Genomic DNA, 27,991 nt, shown 5'->3' on the forward strand with positions numbered 1-27,991 from the left:
CTAATGATTTTGCACAGGTTCGCTTGCTTTCCTTCCCCGAAAGAGAGCAGCAAGACACCGAGGAAAGGTCAAGAGGTTGGTTATCTAGAAGTCATGACTCGTTCTGAGAGTCGAAGCTGAAACATTCCACAGCTTTCCTAAGGATGACCCAAAGAAACCTGTCCATCTTACCGCAACCATGGGCTACAAGGCCGGTATGACCACCATCGTCCGAGACCTCGATAGACCAGGTGCGAAGATGCACAAGAAGGAGGTCGTTGAAGCTGTCACTGTCGTCGAGACTCCTCCAGTAAGAGATACTCCATGCTCACAAAGGTTTTCCGCACACTCATCCCCCATCCTAGTTAATCGTCGTCGGTCTTGTCGGTTACATTGAGACACCCCGTGGCCTTCGATCTCTTACCACTGTCTGGGCCGAACATCTCAGCGACGAAGTGAAGCGCAGATTCTACAAGAACTGGTACCGATCGAAGAAGAAGGCATTCACCAAGTACGCCAAGAAGCACTCCGAGAACAAGGGCTCGTCCGTCACCCGCGAACTCGAGCGCATAAAGAAGTACGCCACTGTTGTCCGTGTTCTCGCCCACACCCAGATTCGCCAGACCCCTCTCAAGCAGAAGAAGGCACACCTGATGGAGATCCAGGTTAACGGTGGTAACGTCGCAGACAAGGTCGCTTTCGGCCACGGTCTGTTCGAGAAGCCCGTTGAGATCGACACCATCTTCGAGCAAGACGAGGTTATTGATGCCATTGCCGTGACCAAGGGTCATGGTTTCCAGGGCGTCACCAGCAGATGGGGAACCAAGAAGCTGCCGAGAAAGACACACAAGGGTCTCCGAAAGGTCGCCTGTATCGGTGCCTGGCATCCTTCCCACGTCCAATGGACCGTCGCCCGTGCCGGTCAAGACGGTTACCACCATCGTACCTCAGTCAACCACAAGATCTACCGCATCGGCAAGGGCAGCGACGAGAAAAACGCCGCCACCGAGTTCGACGTTGTCAACAAGCAAATCACACCGTAAGTTTCCTTTTATCCTTCTCTTCGCCTGTCATCACATACAGAAAGAGATATGCTGACAATCGATTTCCAGTATGGGCGGCTTCGTGCACTATGGTGAGGTCAAGAACGACTTCGTACTCCTCAAGGGCTCCATCCCCGGTGTCAAGAAGCGTGTCATCACCCTCCGCAAATCCCTCTACACCCACACCTCTCGCAAGGCCCTCGAAAAGGTCGACCTCAAGTGGATCGACACCTCGTCCAAATTCGGCCACGGTGCTTACCAAACTGCCCAGGAGAAGAGACAGTTCTTGGGTACGCTCAAGAAGGATCTCGCTCCTGCTTCATAGAGTTGGTTGGTTTCGCATTACTGCATGCTTTTCTTGCGAGTCGCGGCTTGTGGTGGGGTAGAGATACCACAAAGTCGATATGATTAGATAGCTAGGATGATGATTGATTGTCCTTTTCCACGTGAGAAAGTGGGTGGACACACCGAATCGTGAATTAGCATTGACAACACAACAAAAAGCGAGGGGCAGAGAGAGATACCACTGGTGTTTCGACTGTGTCGCTTTCAAAAGGGACTTTAACGCCTTGTGAGCGGGACTGCTACTACTTCTAGCATAGCAATGGTAGCCATAGGGAAACGAATTCACACGAAAGTCAAACTGTTGAACATACTTTCCAGTTTTATCTGATCTTTGGTTCTTACTCTTTGTGAAGCTGGCAACGACACGAAAGTATCGACGCCCTCAGACGTAGCATAAATACTCTCCACCAAGGGTGGCCCTATGCGAGAGTTCCAACTGGTGTAGTATATCTCCTAGCCTGTCGTGTCATAGCCCAGGTGTATTTTCCATAACTTTAACTCTCCACGGCCTTGGTATACACACCCACCAGCTTCCTATCCCCAAGCGTGACGATATAATATTCCACTCTCGTCGCGCCAACTTCAACTCTGAAGACCTTGACTGCCTTCCCGTCACCAGCGTCCTTAACGCGATCGATGATCTCAGTATACTGGCCCCTGGGATCGAAGTCCTGCACGGTCAACTCCTCGACCTCACCCTGGTCCGCCTTCGCACCCAAGGCTTTCTTGAACTCTGCGCTACTGGGCAGCGCATCGCCTGAGTAGTTCAGGACCACAGCTTGAAATTCCGAGTCTGTATCCGAGGTGTATGTCAGCGTGTCCGGGATGGATTGCAGGGAAGATGGGAGCGAGGAGTTGCTGGTGGTCGTCGGGTCGAATTTGCTCTTTGTCTGAGATGTCGATTGCGAGGCGCCAGATTTCGGGTCTTCGTTCGCTTTGTTCAGGAATGCCGTGTATGATGCGTCGTCGGACATGGTGGAGAGCTGTCCGGTGGTGTGGTACAGTGCCAGAGAGAGGGGTGTATGAACTGCGTAGCAGGTTGTGCAGTTGAGACTTTTCGAGCCTTTTGCCAGGTTCCTGGTGTGAGGGATTCTTGCTCTGTCGCTTGACAGGTTGCCCTGGAGTGGCCGGCCTGTTATAGTGGTGCGGATTGTTCGCCCTTGAATCGTGGGACGGCCGAAACTGCGACAGTGAAGGAGAGAGGGCAGTCTGCGACTGGACCTGATCAGTCTAGAAACAGATGGTTGAAGAAGCTGGGTTGATATTAATTTCGGACCGGATCTGAGCATTCGTCAAACGTACTGCTATGAAGAGAAGGAGGCTGTGTGGTGAGGGTTTATGTTTCTTGACTGGGCCACAAATGTGGCAGTTGCCAGTTGCCGGCTGCCAGTGAAGGAGAGGAATTGAAGATGATGTCACCGGCAGGTCAATAGGCATGCCCTGGGTGACTGGAACTAAGCCCTACCAGCTTGGCTCCTGGCGGGCAACCTGTATATATCATTTACTTTGCTAAACAATTGGCTCAAAAGAGTGACTATTGGGAATTTGATATGTTGCCTCCGACGCCCAGAGTGCTAGGGGAGGGACGTGGTTGGCACTGAAAGACGCTTCGAGGCTTCTAGCGTTCTACTTGGAACACCTTCATATACTCCGGAATAACCACCAAGCTTTACGGATGGCTAGCACTAATATGTACCAGAATCGTGACGTTACTCCGTCTGCTCCTTGCGTTTGTTCGCATCCAAGGACTTCCCTGGTTGAATTGCGTATCATGCAGTGCAGGAGTTTTGCGGGCAAGCCATAGACCGTAGATAATAATATACTTTCCAACAATTGACAATCCAGAAAAGATACTTCGGCTACATACAGGTCGTGGTGGTGAAGGCCTGCATCATAAGCAGGAACAATTTACTGACACTTCTACGTGCTTTAGAGTGGATTGAGGAGCCAGCCGGCGCGTCTGGACATGTGCAATTGGGCACACTTAACTGAACAACTTGAAGTGTACGGAGCAGACACAGGGTGTGGTCGGCATTTGTTTGTAGTCGTTATAGGAGGCATACGCAACAAGAGAGACAGATGGACGAGCAAGCAAAATTTCCGCGTGGACACCAGCAAGGCTTTGATCATCAGTGTCACATGGCACCAAGGTGGTCGTCAGTCTGAGAGATTGTCTGGTGTCAAGGTGGGCACGTATCAGACATGGATCTGACAGCAGGGGGTAGCCCGGAAATGATTGCAATATCGTATCACTGGGGACGCTGTGGTGGCTTATGATATGTACACGAGTACATACTCCTTTGGGATAATCCGTAAGGATGATTCGGCACTCCGTATGATTGCGACTCAGCATAAGTCCGAATCAAGAACCCATTTGGGCATTCCGGACACTACTACGGAGTATGTATCTAGGTGGCAGTAAACCATCTTCGCAAAAGACTCGGCATCAGCACAATGCCATCTTATCCTACGGGTAGATTGGGGGAGAAATTGGACGAATTAGGCGAGGATGCAGAAGGAATGATTGCCGAAATCGAAACAACAGCCGCATGGTCTTGTCTCTTCCCCAAACAGCTACGCGCAAGGGGCAACTTGCGGCTCCAAGGACTTTGGTTGCGAGGCATCCTGTTAGGCTGTTACTAGTCCCCGTTAGTCCCACCGCCCTCGGAGGAGCCTTATGCAAAGATTGTGTTGCAACTTGCAAGACATCGAGTCTTGGAGGTTATTTGGTGGTAGGCTAGTGAAGAGTACCGAGTACAGAGCACCAAAGGAAAGGTACGGAACATTCTGTACCCTACGTCCGGAGTACGTGGAGATACATACGAAAGGTGGTTCTTATCAGTTTGCATCTTCGTCGCTAGGGCTTCATAGGGCATGATGGCCTCACATTTCGACCGGGATCAATCCTCGTTCTCTGCCAAGGCCTAACCCTATCCCTTTCGCCATCACCGCAAGCAGGTTGGAGGGCCCCCGGTAAATGGACAGCGATGGTGATTCCTTCTAGGGGATTTCAAGGTTCTAGCCCCTGAAGGACAAAGTGGATTGGCGGTCAGCCCGTGGGGCCCTAGCTTTACGCCACCTCCTGGTCTTGGTAATCTGTCTGGCTGACGCGCCCACGACTGTGCCACGCTCCATGCGCGGCCAGTGCACGATTATTCTGGAGTTGGTTGTTTGTCTCCTGGAGTCCTGGGTCTGGGTCCAAGGTCCTGGTTGAATCGTCAGCTGTTACAAAGAGCGCACTGAATTGCCCATGGGTTAAACATGTAGATCTCCTTGAAAGAGTGTGCAACAATCATAATACCACAGTACTCTGTACTCGTACTTCGGATTTCATCACCTGCCGGGATTCTGTCATCTGGAGACTGATCTGGCTCAAGGATGTCAGATCCTGCGTCGGAAGTACTATGTTTGGAGAGGATGCACATTGAACCACAATTGTCCACGCACGCAAAGCTCGTACTGGTCTCCATCTCTTCGGAGTCCTGTGAATGACTGTGTATCTATTTATTGCTACCTGGGCATTGTTGACTTCCAGACACGAGAGAGGAAGCGAGCCTGCAGTTGTCACCTGCAGATTACGCCGATGGGGAGTCCTCACTTACTGTTATGACGATCTCTGGCGCTGGTCTTTGTCTCTTGTCATTATCAATATTGTCTATAACCACTCCAAACAGCTGGGAAGTTGGGATCAGTGTGTACTCGTACTCCTAAGAAAATCCAAGAGGTTAATCTTGAATTGCTTCTCCACCAGCACTACCATAGGCCAGGCACGAGCACTCAAGAGCGGCGCTGGAAAGGCAGGGCCCCTAAGTTAAGCCTTAGGCGGCTTACGAGGAGGCTTCCTAGTGGTACTTCGTAGCTTCCAGGCCCTTTGTGCCCAGGAACCGCAAACAGAGCCCCACTATTCTCTGGCCATGTCGTTTTAGGCAAAGCCAAGGCACCCCTAATCGTGCGCTTCGGGGACCACCCTACCTTAGCGACTGCTCTCACGACCATTTGCACCTGCACCTACACCCTACCACCACTATCCGTATCTTGACTCAACTCAGCCTCCAAACCAACTTTCCTACTGCTATGTACAGCTTCACCATCTCTTGATTTGAGAGACCTTCCATTCGTTTGAACACCACTTGTCACTATCCCGTATTCATTCCTCACTCAGCCTCTTCCATCCCCTATCGACAACCCTTCCTCCACCGCGGAGCTCTTTCTTCTTTCCTGCAGGCCAGAAAGGAGAATCTCGCTCGGTCTCAACAATCACCGCGATTCTCCAAACAACTGCAACCTCACCCTCTATTTGTTGCCTGTCGTACCCGTCTTACGCCTCAAGGCCACCTATACTTCTGCCCTGCGTTCCTCCGCCTAATATACACATCTTACGCTGACTCCGCGTCGGTCGAACCACGACCAAAGTCCCGATCAATCTATCAGCCTGAGCCCACTTGTCTGTCAAGATACTTTTCCAGCCTGACTCAGTTCCCACCACTACACCGACTACATTATTTTGTAAAAGATTTACGTCTACAAACCAAGATTATCAACCTTCACTCGATCAATCCTGCGGCGATCGATCTCTTTGACGACGAGTCGGTCGCCACAATATAATGTCGTCCCACAGCAATTCTCCACCACCACCTCGAGTCCCTCCCCACATACGGTTGAACTCGGGCCAGGAGGACATTGTCACCAATGATGCTAATAGTTCGTCCAGGACGCTTGTTCCTACCTCCTCGAGGCCAGGCACAGGCTCGCGGTTACAAAATGTCTATAGTTCAGAGCAAATGCAAGACTCAGCAGAAAGGCTGTTACCACCGTCAAGGACAAACCGGTTTCGAGACGACGGCTCTCCTTTAAGATCTCCCGCACGCTCAAGCTACTCCTCACGGCGCTCTAGTTGGGAATCAGACAGAAGTAGAGATAGCAGAGGTTTCGAGAATCCTTTCCGAGATTCAAGTCAATCGAGACCAGGCTCACGAGCTGGAAGCGACGAGAACGATGTCAACACACAAACTGTTTCCGAAAAGTATAACATTCTCCCCTCAGCTGGTCTCCTATTATTCCCTGAAGACGTCGAAAAGGACGACTATTTACATAATCCAGACCCGGCGGGAGAACAACGCGACTGTGATATTTTTACCAAGCGAGGTTTTGTCAATATCGGTGGCTTAGGTTTAATTGTATTAGGGATCCTCACCTTATTCGTTGGGTACCCTGTCATGTATGGAAGCCTCCCCCATCTCGCATTTTGTTTGCTAACAAGCTACACAGAAGTTTCGTCCAAAAATATACAGCAACCACAGATCCTTGTGCAGTCAACAATGACTGTATCAATACCGGGAAAGTACCTCTCTTGAAGAATATGAGATCAACTCTCATCGACCCTCACACACCCGAATCCGCCAAAACCAAAAAGGACTTCCATGGCAATACATGGAATCTGGTGTTTTCCGATGAATTCTCCGAACCAGGCCGTACCTTCTATGATGGCGATGATCCATACTGGACTGCGGTGGATATCTGGTATGGCGTGACAAGAGATCTGGAATGGTACGACCCCGACGCTGCGACAACGAACGATGGTGTCTTGGAGTTGCGTTTTGATGCTTTCCAGAACCATGGTTTAAATTATCGATCTGGTATGGTCCAATCATGGAATCAGATGTGTTTCAAAGGAGGTAGACTTGAAGCCTCGATTTCTCTCCCTGGAAGAGGCGACACCGTTGGGTTCTGGCCTGGGTTTTGGTCAATGGGCAATCTGGGCAGAGCGGGCTATGCAGCCACTACAGACGGTCTGTGGCCATATTCTTACGACCACGTCTGTGACGCCGGAATCACGGCCAACCAAAGTTCCCCCGATGGCATTAACTACCTTCCGGGAATGAGACTTCCAGCCTGCACTTGCTCAGGTGAAGATCATCCCACTCCTGGGAAATCGCGATCTGCTCCTGAAATCGATGCCTTGGAAGCAAGTAACGCCGCATTCGATGATACCGGTTACGTTATCGGCCACGTCTCACAGAGTTTCCAGGTGGCACCTTTCGACATCTGGTACCAGCCAAACTACGACTTTGTTGAAGTGTTTGATTTCTCCATCACACAAATGAACACCTACAAAGGTGGGCCGTTCCAGCAAGCTGTTTCCGGCCTTTCCAATCTGAACAACGACTGGTACGACGGAAATGCATATCAGGTCTATGCCTTTGAATATACTCCTGGAGCCGATGGTGATATTATTTGGTATGTCGGTGACAAAACCCCCGTCTGGCGAATGCAGGCGCAGGCTCTAGCGCCAAACGGCAACGTCGCTCAGCGTACTGTAGCCGAGGAACCTATGTCTGTGATTGTCAATTTCGGCATGTCTCCTGGATTCTCGCCTCTCAACATGACTGGCCTTGCACCGCTTATGCCTGCCACAATGCGGATCGACTACATTCGTATCTATCAAGATGGCGATATGGAGTTGACGTGTGACCCTGAAGGCTTCGAGACCACTGGATATATCAAAGACCACTACGACATATACCACAATCCGAACATTACCAATTGGTGAGTTTTCTGAGTAAACGACGCTTAACTTTCGCAAGCTAATCAAATACACAGGCCGGACACTGGCTATCCATGGCCGAAGAATTCCCTTGTTGACGGTTGTTAGTTCTAATTTATAATTTCACGACCGAACTTGCCAACCAGGAGTATCTGGTCTGTACAGATTTGTTTGAAAATTTCTCGAATTAGCGGCATGTCAAACAAGCACAGTGGCGTTCAGGCTATGCTTTACAGGCAGGAATCGGACGGATTACGGAGTATCCCATTGGATTATGGGCAGCATCACTTTTGTCTAAAATTACGAACAAGAAGGGAATGATGATCCTTCCCGGTACAAATCAGTCGATTGAACATTTGTCAAAAATGGTCGAGGCAAAGGAACTAAGTGAAGAACGCCGGGCACCAGAGCGTGCTTGGTTCAGGAGTTGAGACATCTCAATAGACCTCTCCAAGAAGACATGAGTCTCGAGCACAGCGTAATAGGAGACATTGGTCTACAGAGCATTCAAATGGAAAAAAATTGTAAATTCCACCACGCTCCTCAGGATCCCTTCCCTAACAGTATATATAGTCCGAGTACTCTATAGGCTACCTCTATTACTCGAGAACGAAAAACCTAGTTACTATTTACGGTTTGATCATAGAGGGTGAGCGAAGGCCGCTTTAACCTGAGCTTCAACTGAGCCTTTGGCTGAGCAGCTGCTGCCCCTTCCTTGCACATAAGACCACTGACTGGTACTTCCATACAACCAAGGACCAACCAGAATATGGTCATACGTGCCTTCGTATCTCCTGCCGCCTCGGTCAACTAAAATAGTCCTTGCACGTGATTATTTCGTCGTTTCAGATCAGGCGCTATTAATAAAGGTTGGATGATGTTTTCATCGAATTTGCCCAAGAGTTTTCGTATCGACTTCGACGAGTTTGAATGCGAAGTGGAAGCGTGCGGTGTCCTTGAAAGAGATTCGACTGAGAAACTGAGAAATTTACACGTCGGGTTGCTTGTCATCTTGCGAAAGTACCCGAAATGGGGAAATTGAACGAGGTAGGTCAACAGATCGCAACACTTAGTAGGCACTGTAATTGAAGAAATTCTATATAAGGAATTCTAGCTTTAGGCTGCAACTCGAAATGCGCAAAGGTTCATGCACTTACCCTATGCCACGTGTTTGGTACAGCCGTGTGCCCTGCATCGAATACAACCGTGATGGCGCCCCTCTTCAAATGATTACATGCGACCGGCAGGCACGGCTGTCAGAGTTTGTAAACGAAGCAAGCCAATCTTCAACCTTCGCTGACTGTTGATTAGGAAGAAATGAACACTGACATAGCTGACCACTGAGACAATCAGAAATCTTAGAGGCTTGTCCGATGTCAAGGCTTCGAAACAGCATCAATAGGCTACTTAGAGGCCAATGATTCGCCATGCTCAATGTAGGGAAGACATTTCTGAAAAATTGATTTCCAAAATCTCAAAAGAGGTCTCCCGCATCGGTTGCTACGCGAGAGCTCAAATGGACACTAAATGTAGCGCCTGGATCGTCCTGAGACGACGGTAAAGCTCTTCAGGGTTCCTAGATGCTGTTGGGACCCTTTTCAAGCCGTTTGAACGATGGCTTGCGTACGATCGCAAAAGCCCTTTCGCAACCGTTTCGAAATCTGCCGACTCGGCCGCTTCAGAAAAATACCTCATCGACGGCATTGCCAAAAGACCCAGTCGAAGAATGCTCCGTAATCGACTCTTGTCGCAAGCTTGGCTCAGGCTGTAAATATTGTGCTGGTCCTCTTCACGGATGGCATGCCGCAAGGACTCAGCCAGATGTATATCATCGCTCAGTAACTCTAGAGAGGTGGCCAAGTCCTCATAATCTCCTTCCCCGAAACCTACCAAGTTCCTGTCCTTGAGAGCCTGCATGCGAAGGAGAGGGAACTCACCGTCCTGATCGTATGAAGCCAATAAATCCGTGAGTGACAAGTTTCGATCTAGAAAGCGGAAGCTAACGTCTCGTGACACGGCACATTCCTGAACAGTCCATAGACGTTTGGCCCAGAGTGAATACCGAATTCTAGTGAGGTTCTCCTGGGGCAAACCCACAGGCGTATGGCGGAGACCCGAGTCTAACACCAAGACTTTCCGAGCGAATTTGAAGACATATTGAAGATTCCTGAGAGCAGAACGCTTTGCACTTCCACCAAGAGGAACACAGAGGGTGTCGACATAGAACGGTACTGGCTGCGGAGCCGTCGGGAAGAGTTGATTGCTCATCTGTTGCAGGAGCGAAATTTGACACGTAGGAAGACTGTTCGATTCGCTTGAGCCGAGCCCATCGGCACGGACATGAGAGAAGGCAACGAAGGGGATGTTGTCCTCTCTCAACAAGACAGAGGCCTGGTGCACCTGCAGTGTCTCACTTCCAGTCAGGCCAGTTAGCGAGACTAGGAAGAAGGAGTCCTTGAGGTCTTGTGTTGCGGGTAGCTTGGACGAGAGTAATTTGCATTGACAATGTAGCCCTACATGGATGGCAGAATAGTGGTCTTTCCCGGCTTTGTTCTTGTCAGAAAGGGTCGACAATTTGCGCGAGCTAGGATGTAAAACTTGGTTTCGCGAAAACAGACTCAAGTAGTAACGGAAACGAATGTCTTTGGGCATGTGACAAATCTCGTCAGGAAGCCAGCCTGCATCGCTAAGCAGTCGATCAATAAAGGGGCTCTCGATCCAGTAGAAGCTCGGATTTTCTACTACTTGTTGAAAAGGCCACTGGTCTTGCAAGATCCGAGTGTCCCATATTGTCTCGATCAGTGCTTGGATCGAGAGAATGACAAGTGGTAGTGGCGCAGGTAAGCCGTCTTGGAAGGCATGCAAACACTCGTGTGGCAACCTAGCCATGGCGCTCTTCAGGGTCACTACTGTAGCTGAAAGTTGTGCCTCCATCTCTGCACCTGAAGGCAACTGTCGATCAGACTGCCGCTTTGCTCGGATGTTTCTCCACCGTTTCAAGACAGAAGGAAGCCGGCTAGCCGACACAACTAGCTGTCCTGAGCTTGAACTGGTCAGGAAGTCTTCTCGTTCAAGATCGATGTCAGGCTTTGTGGCTGCTTCCAGAAGCCCAAAGTATAGGCTATGTTGTAGAGCTGCCGCTTCGTCTTGCGTGGGCAGCCTCGTTACGCAGCCATTTTCTTTGTGCTTTCCGTCTCCTGGTTTCGTGACTTCGGTGGGCTTGGAGTCGACTATTGGTGGGCATAGGTAGGGGATGTGCAATTGTCCATGGGCCGGCTCGACTGTCACTCGCGGCAGGAAGTCCATGAGGAGAACAGTGAACGTTCGAATCGGTGCAGGTCAAAAGTGAAGAGGGTGTGACGAACTGGCTGTATCAGTGAGTGGAAGCGCAACACGATATAGTAAGCGGCACCGGCACACGCATAGAACATACATGATTCTGCTTGGAGCCATATATGAGGTGTGACCCGGCAGTCCCAACGTTGGTTGACCTTTGAAAGTCAGTCCATTTCGACTGAGAACGCTAGGAATGCTCTGCTTGTTGGGGCAAGACAGGCTACCGCTAGCTGACTCCCATTTGGAAGCCTGTTAATGCGAGCCCCGGGGCGTGTTAGTGGGAGGTGGCAGCAGCTCAAGAGCTCAAGGTTTCAGACAAGTCAAGATCCAAATTGATTCATTTGTTCGATCCTGGAGCCTAGATAAGCCTTCTAATTTCTCGAAATTCTAGTTATCCCGAAGTTTGGTAGTCTCCCACACTCTAATTATGACGCACTGCCCCATCCTTCCGCGCGGGGGACTTGACAACTCTGCCTGTGATCGCCAGAATTCATTTCCGGGCAATCCCCCACCAAAGTTTAGATGCCACGCGACCAGCCTCGTGTACAGAGGACGGAGTACGGAGTCCTTGCACAAGGTACTCGTAGACGAAGCAAACCTTGGGCTTCCGCGATGCGTCCACTCCACCTGTGCCTGTATCAATAGCGAGGTGTCTGAGCCAATCTCCACTGCCTCTACGGCCTCCTCTTGTCGAATCTATCTCGGGACGAGGTACGAGTTATGGAGGACTGGTCTCCAAACTTCGACTACACTGACCAGGAGCTTGAACTACTCCGTATTGCTGAGAGATGGATTGAGCATAATCCGTATGGATTATTGCCCGGCCCCGAGACTGTGGCGCTTGAGTCATTCGATCAAGGTTTTACCCACAACCCGATACCCTACATCCCTGACAACGCAGATTCTGGCTGTGCTCCGGCGTATTGACCTCAAGATACAGAGTGCCTCATCAGACGCCTCTGAAGTCGTCGCCACAAACTCGAATAAGATACATAGGATCACTAGCTATGAATCTAGATCGATATGTCCTTCTCCACGGTTATAATACATATCTCAGAGCCCGATCAGGCAGATCTTTGTGTCCCGGTATTCCCTGCAACAGTCCGGACTACTGTACTCGGGGAATAAAGACCATTACAGGAGTTTGGTTCATCCGGCCCGGCCCAGTGCTGACCAGCTTCCTTGTCGTCCTCTTCGATGGCCAGTGCCACAATGACAATTCTCATCACCTTGAAGGCCAGCTCGCCGTGCAAATATCATGCCAAAGCCGGGGTCATAAGTTGTCAATCAATTGATGCGAAGATGCATTCCAACCTTTCTCGGCTGCATAGCGCCCTTCAGCTGTATCGCGTACGCAAGACGGAGTACCCACCTCGAACTAATTACTGAGCCCCGCGTGAGCAGCAGGGCCGAAGCGAAGAACCTTAGCGAGAACCCTTGAAGTGCGTTTCGGCTCGTTCAGTCCACCATTGAGAGCCTGCACATCCTTTCAGCTCACACAAACTTCGTTTGTGGCTTAGCCCCCACCGGCACCAAGTTCACCGGTTGCTGCTTCTTTCTCAATAGCTTCAGTTCGAACTGCGCAGCCTGATGGGGCCGATGAAAAGCAAGCTGGTGCAGTTAAAGATGCTCTGCTGCTGGGACACTCCTCCTTCCACTAAAACTTCTTATCATGTTTCAGAATAGTTGTTGCCATCATGACGAGCGCAACTACGTTTGTAGCCCTTGATGTCTTGTTCCTATTTACTGTAATCTACTTTGCTGGTAAGATTGAAAATGTTGTCTACTTCGAATTCGTGCTTACGTGGAGATTAGGACCAACGGACGCGTCACCGCTAGTCCGTCGGTTCAATTCGATCCATTTGATACCAAGATGGACGCGGCCATGGCAGAATGAAACAGGTTCAGACATTTTCCGTAGCCAGATGGAAAACCCTTCCGAAGTCTTCTCCGTCCTGCTCATCATCGGCGGCGACATTGTCCAAAAGGCAGTGGCTCAGATGAGCGGACATCGGATCACTTTCGTCGCTTTCTCTTTCGGATGGGTCGCGTATGCATTCAACAGTCTCATGTCTGCATTTGGCGATGGGAGTCTCATGCCAGATCCAGAATTCTCTTCAGAAGTAATTAACGTGAAGTCGGGCATCAAGAAGCAGAACAATTCTTGGCTTCTATGTCGCTTGATTCGCGATCTAGAGCGGGAAGTAACGAAGAACTGGACGACCTGGTATGAGGTGGATGACCAGGCAACAACTGATGATTGGATTGAGACCCAGGACCCCAGTGTTAAATGTAATCGCGCTGGTGAAGGGATTAGCTCTCTTCTTGTTACCATTTGTGAGGTGAGTCTTGTCCTAGAATCAGACGCTATAGAATCACATCCCCCACCCAGTACTCTTGAAATCAAAGTAAAAAAAGCTGAAGAACAGAATATGCATACACTCTTACCTCGATACGCTCCTGAGCCTCCTATGCCATTGCTCGACACGCGGGATCTTGACTGACGTCCAAAGGCATTACCAGGGGCGGCAAACCCACATCGGGGCTGGCATTTTGTGATCTATGTCGCCATAATAATAATTCAACATGCCGTCGCCATGATTCCCATTATCCTGTACGGGAACTGGTCCGTTTTATTCATCACCGGCATTGGTACCATCCTCGCCGTCTGCACAACTTCCTTGAGCGAATGGCGCCTCGAGAAGTACCAAGCAAGACGGCATTCCAAGAACTCATATGCTATCACTCGCGGAAACGGCCACCGTCATGTCTTTGTGATCAAGGCCGGCACGAAGGCAGATGGCAAATTCCCTGGTCTCTTCTTGGATGATCTCGCTGGTGCTGTTCGCAAAGCAGGTGACGGAACACGGCTCAAAACGGTGGGCCTCGCTATCGCGTGGGTCTCGTTCCTCATCGCCGCTGGTGGTCTCAAGGATCACACATGGTACGTGCTGATCGTCGGCATCATTGGCATGGCACAAAACATCTGGGTAGCTGGCCACCACCAAACTTCAAAAGCTCACGGGATCCCAGTCCACATCGTACACACGCACGGGCTCAACCCTGTTCCCCTTGGTAAACATCCCACCACCTACACAAAACGAGGAGCTAAACCGGTGTACGAGGCCAGCCGCGGAATGAAAGTCATGGAGGTCCTCATGGAAGTTGAGAAGGACCATCCAACCATCGGAGCTGCATTGCAGCCTGAGTTCTTCCCTCCCGGTTCGCTGCGAAAGTATGAGGCCGATTGGTGGGCTGAAGCAAAGGCCCATCGTAAAGATCCGACCAAACCTTTCCCTGCAATTCTTCCTGCGCCGGTGCCGGCGCCTCCGCCTTGACGAGCGTAATAATGACCATAGTTCTTGATTTAGATTGATCAAAAGTAAGCGTCCACCTACAATTGCACCTTAGACATTTTGGCAAACTGAAAGGCTTTTTCGTCTGCTAGGAGGGAAATTGCCTGACAGAAAGGCAGGGCAGATTTTTGGATGCGACTGATCCATACGCTTTGGTAGCAATTAAGACAGATTCTGAAAGGACCGCGAGTGCGCGTGGAAAACTGTCGAAGAGACTTCATAGAGATTGAGACAATGAAATCCTCTAGTACTATGCAACCCTCCATCTAACACACTACTAGTGACATCCCTAGCGGTATATTGACTGATTAGTTGACTGATTAATTGAAGAAAGGAAGGTCAAGAATAGAAAACGAGGTCCAAGGTTTTAGAAGTTTGGATTTTTGGCAAACTGATCCAATATTAGGGATCAATATAGATTCACGCCTATTTATGAGGCGGTATGAATGGTAGGGCAAGCTAAGATTGCTTTCTGTGGTGTGAAGTACTGAAAAGTGTAGTTCCTCCATGTCAAGAAACAGTGCCTGCTCTTTTGCTCGTTTCCTGTCCCAAGATATTCGCTCGTCAGATAGAGGTATGGTGAACCTTTTGTAGGTTCAGCGTAGGGATCGCAACTTGCACTCAAAAATGTTGGGTTTGAACCTCTTGCTTTTCTATATGAGAGAGGTGCCAGCCTCTAGTTTTATATGTAAATGGAAAACAAGGAGAGTTGAGTAATAGGGATTTTGCACTGAAGTTGCCTCCCTCCGTGATTTCCTTGCATTGCCAATCAGCTTCTTCCAACACCGAGTTGCACTTGCTCCTGAGGCAAGTGCCCTTTGCGAGAGAGGCTTTCTGTGCTTATATCGATGCTAATGAGGCCTTGCCTGAGACCAAAACCTTCTTTGGATCCTGATTGGCTGTGCCATCGTCGAGGCTGAGATTTGTACGGCGCGGCGGAGAGATCCCAGTTGACAGATATAAATTCAAGCCAAAAATTGCATCCATGGTATCATATCAAAGAGCTTGAGCGCTATAAACAAGAACACCTTCGCTGAGATCAAATGCTGTGGAAACGGTGCAGGGATTGAAGTCTGAAATGAAGGAATATAATTGATAATCAATACAGTAGTATCATTCAACGAGCGGGTAGGTATTATTAGGTCCCTTACTTAGTTTGATAGCATCTTACGTGGCATCTGCACCACCTTCTCGTGACCACGAGCTGATGCTGCTTGTAGTGCATTGCCATACTCTTCTCCTTGGGTATTGACATCTGCACCCCTGTCGAGGGATATGGCTACGGCCCAGGCGGCTCTCTCATGTTGCTTTGTGGCTGATGTGATGAGAGTGGCTGACTGGTGGTGAAGCTGTGGCTGTGATGTTACTTGTCATTTACAATCCACCATAAATGAAGTGGGAGAGGAGAGGCCAACAAGCTCAGGCAAAACTCCGGGAGCGCTCAGGGATGGCTCAGGAAGCAGAAGATGAGCCGAGGGTGAGCGGAGCGGCGAGCGACTAATTAGAAGGGGACGACGCAAGGATAGGTTTTTCATCTCAGACTACTATAATTAGTAGGTAGTACGGAGGTGTTCACCAAAAGTTGTGTACGCGCTAGTAGAGAATAACGTAGCTTTCTAATGACACTGTCATAATTTTGAAAGACATGTTCAATTTTAATTGCGTTTCTACAGCAACACTCCCTAGAGATTCTCTTCAGCCCTAATAGATGTCTAATAGTACTCAAAGTTAGCTTCAGTTAGTGGGACATCTTAGGGGGGATTAGGTATCCTATTCCCTAACGAGGCCTAACTAGCCTAGAATAAATAATCTGTCAGACTAGATTATATTGTAAAATATTACGATGGCCCGGTATTTCAAAAAGCCTCTTGCACAACTTTTGATGCACACCTCCATAGTACGTAGTACTCTAAGTCAGTGCAGGAACCCCAACTGTGGGTTCAGTCGCAAGGGGTTGATCCCACGTGACCGCATATATGTAGAGCCTCGTTACTACCGTCGAGGGCCTGGTGGTTAGTGGGTTCACTGCACAGGATGTCCCTGCCTCGTAGGATTGTTTTCTTACAAGTAGGAATATAATATTCTTCCTGTCTTCGATAACTCAACACAATCAATATTTCCTTCAGAAGTTTTTCCCTGTCCGCGACTCCAAATTCGTTAGTCAGCACTCAGCACAGGCTCAAATTGACCATTCGGCTAGTCCTTACTCCTCACTCTATTCCTGCAACACCTCCTCCGTCCATGTCTGAAACATCCAGCTCAGGACAATTTGACTCACAGAAGTCGGCCCCTGCACCTACGTCTGCTCCGTCCGCAACGCTGGGAACCCTCCCACGGCATACGGTAAATCATCGAGCTTGCAAAGAGTGCCGCCAGCAGAAGCTCCGGTGCGACCTAGTCAATGCGGAGGATGCTGAGTCAAGCAACTGCTCACGATGCCGAAAATTAGGATTAGATTGCAGAATTGAGGAAACGTTCAAGAGAACCAGAAAGAGAAAGAGATCGCGTGACTATGAGCAAGAGATCGAACAGCTAAAGCAGCAACTTTCTGTACAGACAGCCAGCCCGCCATTGTTATGGAGTACCTCTGCGCCGGCCGCAGCTGCGGCTTCGTTGACCGGCCCAATCGAGGGCATTTCTCAAGAGGAAAGGAGCGGCGCAGACGTGCCATTGTTTAAGGCCATGACTCTATCCACGACTGTACCAGAGGGCGTCTCGCCCGGAGCTCCTGATCCCTCCATCATTCCAGGAGTAACCACCGTCCCCCTAGATACAAGTCTGGTATCGCGAAGACTAACGGCGACATTGAACACTGGCCGAGTAGTTCTCGGCCATATCGAGCTGAGTGCGCAAGACGTCAACGAGCTTTTCGACCTTTACTTCCTAACATATCATCCTTATCTGCCGTTCCTTGACAGTGCAACCACTCCACAGCAATACCTTGAGGCCTCTCCCCCGCTTTTCTGGATGATTATCTCAATTGCAGCGCGACGTCTATCCACAAATCCAACGCTGCTGACAGGACTAGCCAGATCAGTCCCGGATCTTGTTTGGAAAGCACTCCAGGGTTTGCCACACACCCTGGGCTTGATACAATGCCTGATCTTGAGTTGTACGTGGCCGTTTCCTGTGAGCAGCACCACCATCGATCCGTCGTACATGCATGTCGGTATAATGATGCAAGCTGCTATGCAAATGGGCTTGCACAGACCAGCAAATCCGGAGGACTTCACAAAATACCACTTGAAGCTGAGCAATGGCCAAATTGCCGAACGACGACGCACATGGATTGCATGCAACATCGTTGCACGCTTAGTGAGCATGGGCGTTGGCCTACCAACTCCTTCCCCATTGACCAACCCATCCTTAATGTCTCTTTCCAATCTGGATGCGATGCAAGACCACCAGTTGGATTTTGTTCTCAGGTGCACTGAGAGACTCCACGTTCCAGACTTAAGTTCTTCACGCGATCGCCCTACTCTATATGCTATCCTAGAACACGAAATCTCCCAGCTGGAAGCTAACATGGATGCAGCATCAAAGTATCAAGTCCTCTACCTGCTCAGCACTAAACTTAATCTTCAGACCTGGTTTTTGTTCGACGAACCAGCGGTACCAGGTTACGCCCACCGAATTGGTATGCTGTATTCCACTGCTTGTGCTATGGTTCAGCATATTCAACCATTTCAAGAGGGCCAATTCCCAAACGACCTCCCGAGTTCCCTGCCCTTCTTTTGCTACCAGAGCTTTGTTTGTGCTGCGTTTGTGCTGCTCAAGATCTTAAAGAATGCTTATTTCGCGTCGATTCTAGATGCTGCTTCTGGAACCAAGCTTTTAAACTGTGCTATCATGTCGCTACGACGGATTTCGGTCACCAATAACGATTTGCCAGGCAGATTGAGCGACGTCCTTGCTTATCTTTGGACCTATCCCGAACGAACTCTTGTCAGTGGACAGGATATTCGAGGACTCAAGTTGAAGGTTCAAAGTCGAATGAGCATGAGCATCGTCTACGACTCTCTCTGGCGATGGCGAGAACAATTTCAACGCGACCAAGCTTCGGGGGTGACCATTGAGCAGAATAATGGTAAGAATTGCTCCATTTCTATGTCTTTGCCTAGAATCCTGTACTGATATTGAGGGAGAAATCAACATGGATGGTGATGGTGCATTCATTCTCAACCAGCCGTTTCATCCCAGTGATTTGGCTGATTTTGTCACCGACAGTCTGGATTTCAACTGGATCGCTGATTTTGGTTGAATAGCCAGGTTCAAGCCCAGGCTTTTGCTGGTCGGAGCTTAGAAGATTTGTGCCTCATGCTCTCTTGTTATTCAGAGAGCTTGGGCTCGACTCGGTGTTTCTCGGATTCAACGAGCATTCTGCACACGCCCCCGTGCATGCAATGGCCATTGGTGATATAGCTCTAGCTTGAAGCAAACCGTGAATATCGTACATGAATGGTAGTTGCCTGAAAAGCGACGAGATACTAAGCAGCGTACACTGTGCGCATTCTTTCAGAACGCATATTGATTACTCAGGTAAGCATCTATCTAATTTATTCAGACTTTTGTGTACATTTGACCTCCAGCCGCAAGATCTATGGCCGTGGCCTCTTTTAACCCGACGACTGTGAACAGCTTCTTTGGTGTAAAATCACTAGCAAGCCCAGTTCGGCCACTTGTCTTTATCATCTCAAGTGTGTGCTTGATCGCCTCATATGCTGGGCCAATCGCCGCAAAGGGAAAGATGATTATTTTGAAACCAAGGTCCTCAGCCTCTTGTGGAGTTATCGAAGGAGTTGCACCGTGCTCCACCATGTTCAAGAGCACTGGCCGAGGTGCAAGAATCCTGCAAACTTCCTTCGCCTCTTCGCGGGAGGTTATGCCTTCAAGGAAAGCAACATCTGCACCTGCCTCAAAGGCGGCTTGAAGCCGTTTTATGGCTTCCTCGAAACCATGCGTCTGCAAAGCATCAGTCCGAGCGATTATCACGATGTCCGAAGACAGCCTTTCGCGTGCCTGCACTGCCGCTGTGATGCGTTGTGTGAATATTTCGGTACTGACGACCTCCTTTCCACCCAAATGTCCGCATCTCTTGGTTGTAATTTGGTCTTCAATGTGCAGACCTGCCACTCCACTCCGATGGTATTGGGCAACCGTTCTTGCCACCATGTTAGGTCCCCCATACCCTGTATCGGCATCTGCGATCAGCGGAATGGAGGGGTTCAGGTTTGCGATCATTTCAGCATGTTCACGCATGTCATTTAGGCTCGCAAGCCCCAAGTCAGGCTGTCCAAGCTTCGAAGCACAAGTTCCAGCGCCCGTCTGTAAGCGTCAGCTGGCAGGAAAGGTATGTTTGAGAAGCGTGGTTTACCATGTAAATGCAGTCAAACCCCACTTCATGTGCAATTCTTGCACTGAATCCATCGTATACCCCGGGTGCCACGATGATCCCTTCTTGATCCAGCATCCTTCGAAGCCTTTTTGCGGCTAGGAGTGTCGATGGAAGCTTTCCATCTGCTGTGTTTGTTCCATCAGCTGAAGACATGGTGAAATGGCTGTGTTGAACTTCTCAAGCACTGAATATACTTCTAGATTTGGTCGGTTGAGGTACTAGCTACCTAGAGAGGGGCATAGCCTTTGCCTTTTATCGTCTCATCACATAACTGACTCCGCCGAACCGGTCTCTCCTCAGGTCCATCCAGTTGTTGGTTCGTGCCGATCGGCCTCCGGTTCGGGTTGCCGATCGGCCTCGCCAAGTCTCTCCGCTGCCATCAACATCTGCTTCCAAAAGCTGTGGTGCAGCACACCCACTCCTCGACCCTGTACGGGGTACAGAGTATAATGCTGGAGGTAAGACCGCCGATGCGGAGGTCAAGCTTCGTAAGAGGTCGGGCTGTTTGGCCCACTCAGGACAGATCTAGCGTAAGACAACAAATTCCCTGATGGTTATAAAACGGCTCCTTCATTCTTTGCCGGACAACTTTTTCACCATGTTGATTCGGATATATCTAAATTCTCACTCGAGGTTAACCTGAAGAAAAACTCTCCTATCATATCTCGTTCGACACGCAACAATGGCAGAGAAAATGATTACTGGATCTGCGGAGCGTGTCTCGACGCAAGACAAGACCGATATCCTACAAAATGAGCATATTAAATTCAACCAGAACATTGATGATGACTGGAGAGTCAAGGAGAAGAAGCTCGTGAGAAAGTTGGATATGACGCTGATGCCCGTGGTTTGGGTCCTATACTTGTTCAACTATCTCGATCGCAATAATATTGCGTATGTGGAGAACGCTTCTTTCCACAAAAACAGCGGCTAACTGTTCGCAGGCAAGCGAGATTGAACAGCTTTGAAGGCGACTTGGGTTTAGTTGGCAACCAGTTCAACGTTGCAGTGTCCATCCTCAACGTTGGGTATAGCTGCCTTACCCCTCGAAGACCTGGATGCTAACGATGATCAGTTATATGCTTGCACAGCTGCCCTCGAACATGATATTGACACGAGTTCGACCCAGTATATACCTCCCATTGTGCGCGGCCATTTGGTCTTGCGTCTCGGGATCGACTGCGGGGGCACATAATTTCAGTGGCTTGATCGCAACTCGATTCTTTTTGGGTATCGTCGAGGCTCCCTTTTTTCCAGGAGTAAGGTGGGTGACGAAATGCTGCGCTCACTGTTACTGATGAGTGACCGATAGGCATTCTTCGTCCTTTAATGCTGGTATACGCGCCGAGAACTGGCTCTGCGCACGGCCATCCTTTATTCCGGGCTAGTTCTCGCAACTGCTTTCTCGGGGCTTGTAGCCGCAGGGATCTTCGCGGGTCTTGATGGCACCGCCGGCCTTGCTGGCTGGCGGTGGCTGTTCATCATCGAGTCGGCTGCTAGCTTTGTTGCCGCCATCGCTGCAATGTTCATTCTGCCTGACTACCCTGAATCGAAGACTGGTAGTGGTCGCTGGCTGTTCACCGAGAGCGAGCGCCAATTCGCCGTCGAAAGAATTGCTCGCGACCGTGTCTCTACACCGGAAAATGATAGATCGGTGTTTCATGGCCTCAAGCTTGCCGTGGTGGACTACAGGACCTGGATCTTTGTCCTTCTGCTCTGTGCCAATCATACCGCGTACGGGTTCAACAACTGTAAGCCCCACAATAACATCCTCCGATCTTCCTACTAACTTATGTTGAAGACTTCCCAACCATCATGAAGGCCTTCAACCTCGGCAATACCACTCTCACTCTTATCCTTACCTCCCCGCCATACCTTGTCGGCGCGATCATATCTTTCCTTGTCGCCTTTTCCAGTGACCGCAATAATGAGCGTGGTTTCCACATTGCGGTGCCAATAGCAGTCGCAGTCGTCGGGTTTGTCATCAGCGTTAGTACCCTCAACGTACCAGCTCGATACTTCGGCTCCTTCCTCTACACATCCGGCTGTTTCTCCGCAAACGCCATGGTCTATAGCTGGGCGGCCAGCACGTTGAACCAGACATCAGAGAAGCGTGCGTGTGCGACGTCCATTGTCAATCTACTGAGCCAGTTCGGGAACGTTTGGAGTCCATATTTCTTTCCGAAAGCTGATGGGCCACGATATTTGATGGCTATGTTGTTGATGATGGGCTTTTCCTTCTTGAGTATTGTTTGTTGTATGGTCATGAAGTGTGATCTGAAGAGGGCTAATCACAGGTTGAAAGCGAAAGGGGAAGAGGAGGGTAAGGATGTCGTGCTGTTCGCCTTGTGAAAACATCAGGTTGGTTTTGAGCCGGATGATCAGTTGCTGTGATCTCAAATGTCTGAGTGTGCAACAAAATCGGATTGGTTGGGGTTTGGTTTATTCAAGTCTGTGCTAGGAATGCCATAATTCTTTACTTTTATTCACTATCTGCATGTTTCCTTCTATTCTGCTCGCAAAATATCAGTTGCTACTGCAATGTCTCACGCAAATAATCGCTACACGATAGTCTCTGCACAATATAGAAGTGTTCGATCAACTGCGAGCCCTTTCCTTGTCGTGTGCCGCTTCCCGTCAGTGTTCTGTCTTCATTGAGCACAGAAAGATGGAGTGAGTGGTGGTATGGAACTTGCCGTCAAAGCGTGCAGGGGTGAAGGGGTTTCAAAAAGCGGCTTCTAAGCTTTTCTTAACCTCGTCATCAAAGCGGGAGTCTTCTCCCTCTCGTGACAGTGCCTCAATTGTGGTTTAGTGAATCTTGAGGATAGAATCCCACTTTAGTGGCGTTGGTTTTACCTTCCACTCTCAGATTCTCACTTTCAATGACCCCAAGACCAACTCGCAAAGCTTTTCATTTCGTCGTCCGCCACCTGAACTCTGAATTCTGACCATCTTCGAAGAGATAAGGTCGTCAATATCGAGTTCTGCAAGCGTACGCTTCTACGAACAATGACCGAGTCGGACCCTGAGTTGCCCGAAGAGGTAACCAAAGACTTCAGAAAGGACTGGGACCCCAAATGGGACTGGGGAAGGGCCAAGAGCACGGAAGACGCCGTGGAACAAAAGAAGAAGCGCGCGACCATCATCCTGGACAATTACCAATTGTTGATGAAGTATGCTGTTGCGAACAACCAGGTGAGTTTCTCTAATGCATTGTCTTGGACGGGGAAGAGAGCACTTCTCACAGGGTTTCTTGATAGTCGATTCCAGCAACGCGAGTCTACTTCACAAAAGTTGCAGCGGGAGCTTCGCCAGATCCGATCATCAAGGATTGGTTTCATCTCAAGACCTAGAATCCTCGTCGACGGGTCAGAACTAAGTCCCTTGGTGAGACCTGATGGAAAATGAGGGTGCGCGTGGGATGGTACAACGTGGCCTTGAGCCCTCGACTTGCAGTGATCGTGTAACCCGAATGTGGTGCTAAGGTCCTGAAGACGTCCAAGGAGGGCGAGTGAGTCGTTGTACTTTGTACGAACTGGTGGTTAGTACCCCACAAGCATGGATGAACCATCAAGGCGAAGGAGCTTCCCTGCTCTAGCTGAGCTGCTACCAATGCCATTCTCCCACAACCACGCGTTTTGCTGCGAGTTATACTCAGCCTTGTCGCGGGTGGCGTACCGTTTCGGAGCCTTGCGAGGCTGAAGTGCTAGTGCCTGGGTTGGGTGGGGGAAAGGCGGTGAAGGGAATGATTATTTCTGCCGGAGAATCCTAGAAACAGAAACAAATTTATGCACACTCACTTCTAGACCAGAACTCGCAATCTCAGCTAGGACGGACCTCCCCCAGCGAAACTGCGTCGATCAGCCAACATGTCGCTGGAGGAGAAGTTGTCTAAGATCAAGTCTCCCAATCTACAGAGTCAACAACATGTATGCCGCCCTGTTGTTCCGTCCTTATGGACCCCACTAATGCCCGCAGACTGCTGTTGTGCTCACTTCCATCGAAGAGACTCTGCGAGATCAAAAAACGAAATTCACGACGACCGCTTACTTTGCCGCCCTTCTTGCCCTCCTGAAACAGTCCGCTCCAGATTCACAGCAAGCAAACGACAACGAGATCGTCACCTCCACCATATATCTTCTCGACCTGGTCACTTCCCACGTTTCTTCGAGTCTGCTTCGCACACAATTCGGTACCATCCTCACTCTTCTCGCACCCTACCTAAGCTCTTCTACAACCAACGCCCCTCTGTTGCGATCAACGATAGGATGCCTGGAGTCACTTCTAAAAGCGCAGGATAATGCAGCATGGAGCCTCCCACAGAGCCAGACAAGCCCACGCCAGGCAATTCCCGTCCTTCTGACTCTGGCGATCGACCCCCGGCCGAAAATCAGAAAAAGAGCGCTGGAAGCCTTGACCGAACTCTTGAAGAACCCTCCTCCAGGCCCAGCAATCGACCATCCAGCCGCGGAGCTGTGTGCAGTCGCTGCCCAAAATAACCTTCGCAATGCCGTTGATTTGGTCCAGCAGGCCAGGCGACAAAAAGGTAGACCCGATGACAGCCACGAGCCTGCCGTGATTCATGCCCTCCAGCTCACTAAGACAATTGCTTCTGCCTCTGGCGGTTGGCCGAGCAAGAAGATCGAGCCACTCTGTGAGCTCTTACTCTCCATTTCACGCTCGAGAAATGATTTCTTGGTCATGAGTGCTTTCGAGGTGTTTGAGGTCATTTTCCAAGGAATGCAGGACGAGGTCTCGTCGTCAAAATTGCCACGCCTACTCGAAGCGATTGTGGAATTGAAGCCTCTACAGAATGACTCGCAATTACTGCCACCGTGGATCGCCATTTTGTCTCGTGGTTATGGAACATCCGCTCTGGTCGAGCCAGGAGATACCTTTGCGAAGCTACCTGAGCTTTTCGATCTGATCTCGTCTTTCCTGACCAGTTCATCTCACAATATTCGGGTCTCGGCGTCTGAGTGTTTGATTTCGTTCTTTGCAAACTGCATTCCGGACAGCGTCATATCCGACCCATCGGTCTATGATGAGAAGCTGCTCGAGCAGATAAGCAGTCGAGCACTTGGACTACTAGCGGTCAAATTTCAAACAGCTTGGATGGAAGTGTTTCAGTCACTGGCGGCTCTCTTCGATGCTCTACGTTGGCGAGGTGATCCGTACCTCCTGCCCATTGTGAAAGCCATCGGCGAGTTGAGAACCAACCCAGGATTCCAAGGCAAGAAGGAGGCAGACGAGGTTCTCGGTCGTGCGATTCGCAACCTTGGGCCGGGAGCGGTTTTAGGTGTCTTGCCTCTTAACCTTGTCGAACCTGTGCCTGGCCAACTTGGTAGAGCGTGGCTCCTCCCGCTCCTGAGAGACCACGTATCTAACACAAGCCTAAATCATTTCAAGGCCGACCTAATTCCACTCAGCGAGGCAATGTACCAGCGGATTATTGACCATGGGTCAGCAGAGAAAACCACAGATATCAAAGTCTTTGAGACGGTGGTCCAGCAGGTTTGGGCAACCTTTCCAGGATACTGCGACTTGCCACTTGACTTGCAAGGTGCGCTGGACCAATCTTTTGCAGAGCTTGTCTCCAACCTTCTCTATAAACAGACAGAACTGCGCGTCGATCTCTGTAGAGGTCTGCAAAATCTTGTTGAATCTAACCAAGCCCTCATTGCGTCAGACCTTGACGATGATGTTCTCCTCCTCGAAAGACGAATTCAGAGATCCGAAGCTGAGAGGAACCTTCAGCATTTAGCCCTGTTCGCAAGCAATTTGCTTGCGGTCCTATTCAATGTTTACAGCCAAACATTACCTCAATCACGAGCCTACATTCTGCAATGCATCAACAGCTATCTCAGCATCACACCCGAGAAGGACTTAGTTGAAACCTTTGAGCGTGTCTCGGCCATGCTTGCGAATGAGCTACCAAAGCCAGATGCTCCCCTACCAAAGAAACAACCGAGCCAAACTCCTGGAAACAAACTCCCCCCCACATCCCACACTCTTCTTGATCTGGTCATTGCACTTTCCGTACATCTACCTAGGTCAACCTTTGCATCTCTTTTCGCAATCTCCTCCAACATACTCACCAATACGGCGGTCCTCAAATCAGATCCGCAGCTCATTAAGAAGTCTTACAAACTCATTCCTCGGCTGGCTACTTCCGACACTGGTGCAGAGGCGCTCAAGGTTCGCAACTCAGAATTGCAGCAACTCATCATTCGCACTTCTGAGACGACTCCGGTACCTGCTCGAAGGGATCGTATACTTGCCATTGAGACTCTTGTCACCTTCCTGCCCTTGAGTGACCTGCACTTTATTCCCAGCATTCTGAGTGAGGTCGTCATTGCATGCAAAGATAGCAATGAGAGAGCACGAACTGCAGGATTCGATCTGCTCATTACTCTGACACACAAAATCTCAGACCCATCCAACCCGGAGGGAACAGTCATCCGCAACAGACTTGTGTCACACATGCCTGATGACTCGCTCGATGCCCCGGCTAATCTTGAAGAAGTCTTCACGATGGTTAGTGCTGGTCTGGCTGGTGTAGCACCCCACATGGTTGCGGCAAGTGTTACAGCGCTGGGCCGACTCCTGTTCGAGTATCACTCACAACTGGCCATAAAGACAACAGAAGAACTCATCGACACGGTGACAATGTTCCTACAGTCAAACAATCGCGAGATTGTACGTGCTGTACTTGGATTTGTGAAAGTCATGATTGTAGTATTGCCCAACGAGATGCTCGAGCCGAGGATGCCCGCAATTGTCCCCGGCTTGATGGTATGGAGCAAGGAAAACAAAGGGCGACTCAGGGCCAAAGTCAAGGGGATCCTTGATCGATGCCTCCGACGATTTGACCCCAACAAAGTTGAAAGTTGGGTCGGTGGTGATGACCGCAAAATGGTGGTCAACATTCGTAAGCGGAGAGAACGAGCAAGGCGCAAGAAGAAGGGCGACGACGCAGATGACGTCGAGGAAGAAAATGAAGACTCGCTGGGCAAGAAGAGATACGACAACGAATTTGACGAGGCCGTCTACGGCTCTGAGGACAATGACTCAGAGATTGACGGCGATAGTGACGCCGACGAAGAAATGGGCGGTGTATCCCACAAGAGACCCACTGCTAGCGGTGGTGGCCGAAGACGCAACGAGCAATTCATCCGGCAAGACGACGAAGATGACGAGCCACTCGATCTCCTAGACCCTAAAAGTATGGGTAGCATCTCTTCGCGGAAACTCGGTAGACTACGAGACGCCAACGAACCGCGGAAGAGAACAAAAGCCAAAGTCAACGAGGACGGCAAGCTCGTCTTCGGCGGTGCAGAGGACACTGAAGAAAATGACGACGGCGCCGCCATCTCTATGGCGGGGCAGTCAGCAGCAGAGGGTGGCTCGTCAATCAATGCGTACCTCGACGCCGTTTCCGGCGCAGACGCCGTCCGCCGCGGCCAAAAGGGACGTCTGAAGGTCAAATCCGGCATGCAGAAGAAAACCAAGCTGGACACACGCGAGCGCGAGCGTTCGGAGATGGACTTGGATGTCGACGAGGCGCGCGAGATCGCTAGGAAAATCATGGCCGGCGGTTCTGGTATCAGGGGCAGCGCGAGTCCCAGATCGCCGAATGCTGCGACTGCGACTGCGACCTCGACCGGCAAGAACCAACGCAGAGCTCTGGGAGCTGAGAAGGAGAAAGGTGCGCCTCAGCGGCAGAAGTTTCGAGGTGGGAATGGTGTGGGCAAGCGTCGTGGTGGTGGGAACGTGAGGTTTTCTAGGGGCCGGGGAGGCGGTGGAAGGGGTGGGAGAGCAGATTCCAGGAGGTGAAGATGTGAAGATGTGAAAAGGGAGAACTTTCGGGGAGGAGGATGATCAGGGCCGCGGCAATCGAGGGATGAGCCCGCCGTACCAATCAATGCTGAGAAAGACTGGATTTCCTATCCAGGACCCAGGAGTTGTTCTAGATAGATTATAACGGAGATGA

The 27,991-nt window shown here is 50.2% G+C and overlaps 10 protein-coding genes across 10 annotated transcripts; 7 read left to right on the forward strand and 3 right to left on the reverse strand.

Annotated features, from left to right (window-relative positions):
- Positions 1-178: 178 nt before the first annotated feature.
- Positions 179-1,347, forward strand: A1O9_05360 (60S ribosomal protein L3; the record flags this gene model as incomplete). The annotated part of the gene is made up of 3 exons (XM_013404579.1): positions 179-289; positions 345-1,018; positions 1,092-1,347. The coding sequence occupies 3 exons, from the start codon at positions 179-181 to the stop codon at positions 1,345-1,347; spliced, it is 1,041 nt and encodes a 346-aa protein (XP_013260033.1).
- A 514-nt stretch (positions 1,348-1,861) lies between these two features.
- A1O9_05361 (uncharacterized protein) lies at positions 1,862-2,341 on the reverse strand (the record flags this gene model as incomplete). Its single annotated transcript, XM_013404580.1, has 1 exon — positions 1,862-2,341. One exon carries the CDS (start codon positions 2,339-2,341, stop codon positions 1,862-1,864), a length of 480 nt encoding a protein of 159 aa, XP_013260034.1.
- Positions 2,342-5,971: 3,630 nt separating this feature from the next.
- A1O9_05362 (uncharacterized protein) lies at positions 5,972-8,019 on the forward strand (the record flags this gene model as incomplete). Its single annotated transcript, XM_013404581.1, has 3 exons — positions 5,972-6,585; positions 6,636-7,913; positions 7,968-8,019. 3 exons carry the CDS (start codon positions 5,972-5,974, stop codon positions 8,017-8,019), a joined length of 1,944 nt encoding a protein of 647 aa, XP_013260035.1.
- A 1,404-nt stretch (positions 8,020-9,423) lies between these two features.
- A1O9_05363 (uncharacterized protein) lies at positions 9,424-11,217 on the reverse strand (the record flags this gene model as incomplete). The annotated part of the gene is made up of 1 exon (XM_013404582.1): positions 9,424-11,217. One exon carries the CDS (start codon positions 11,215-11,217, stop codon positions 9,424-9,426), a length of 1,794 nt encoding a protein of 597 aa, XP_013260036.1.
- A 1,727-nt stretch (positions 11,218-12,944) lies between these two features.
- On the forward strand, positions 12,945-14,585 carry A1O9_05364 (uncharacterized protein; the record flags this gene model as incomplete). Its single annotated transcript, XM_013404583.1, has 2 exons — positions 12,945-13,589; positions 13,761-14,585. The coding sequence occupies 2 exons, from the start codon at positions 12,945-12,947 to the stop codon at positions 14,583-14,585; spliced, it is 1,470 nt and encodes a 489-aa protein (XP_013260037.1).
- A 2,259-nt stretch (positions 14,586-16,844) lies between these two features.
- Positions 16,845-18,737, forward strand: A1O9_05365 (uncharacterized protein; the record flags this gene model as incomplete). Its single annotated transcript, XM_013404584.1, has 1 exon — positions 16,845-18,737. One exon carries the CDS (start codon positions 16,845-16,847, stop codon positions 18,735-18,737), a length of 1,893 nt encoding a protein of 630 aa, XP_013260038.1.
- A 426-nt stretch (positions 18,738-19,163) lies between these two features.
- On the reverse strand, positions 19,164-20,151 carry A1O9_05366 (methylisocitrate lyase; the record flags this gene model as incomplete). Its single annotated transcript, XM_013404585.1, has 2 exons — positions 19,164-19,928; positions 19,978-20,151. 2 exons carry the CDS (start codon positions 20,149-20,151, stop codon positions 19,164-19,166), a joined length of 939 nt encoding a protein of 312 aa, XP_013260039.1.
- Positions 20,152-20,680: 529 nt separating this feature from the next.
- On the forward strand, positions 20,681-22,350 carry A1O9_05367 (uncharacterized protein; the record flags this gene model as incomplete). The annotated part of the gene is made up of 4 exons (XM_013404586.1): positions 20,681-20,892; positions 20,943-20,977; positions 21,387-21,749; positions 21,800-22,350. 4 exons carry the CDS (start codon positions 20,681-20,683, stop codon positions 22,348-22,350), a joined length of 1,161 nt encoding a protein of 386 aa, XP_013260040.1.
- A 657-nt stretch (positions 22,351-23,007) lies between these two features.
- Positions 23,008-23,351, forward strand: A1O9_05368 (uncharacterized protein; the record flags this gene model as incomplete). Its single annotated transcript, XM_013404587.1, has 2 exons — positions 23,008-23,193; positions 23,259-23,351. The coding sequence occupies 2 exons, from the start codon at positions 23,008-23,010 to the stop codon at positions 23,349-23,351; spliced, it is 279 nt and encodes a 92-aa protein (XP_013260041.1).
- Positions 23,352-23,867: 516 nt separating this feature from the next.
- Positions 23,868-27,834, forward strand: A1O9_05369 (uncharacterized protein; the record flags this gene model as incomplete). Its single annotated transcript, XM_013404588.1, has 2 exons — positions 23,868-23,927; positions 23,977-27,834. 2 exons carry the CDS (start codon positions 23,868-23,870, stop codon positions 27,832-27,834), a joined length of 3,918 nt encoding a protein of 1,305 aa, XP_013260042.1.
- Positions 27,835-27,991: the final 157 nt, after the last annotated feature.

Source organism: Exophiala aquamarina, assembly GCF_000709125.1.
Source record: "Exophiala aquamarina CBS 119918 chromosome Unknown aczIA-supercont1.4, whole genome shotgun sequence".
Classification (NCBI taxonomy): domain Eukaryota; kingdom Fungi; phylum Ascomycota; class Eurotiomycetes; order Chaetothyriales; family Herpotrichiellaceae; genus Exophiala; species Exophiala aquamarina.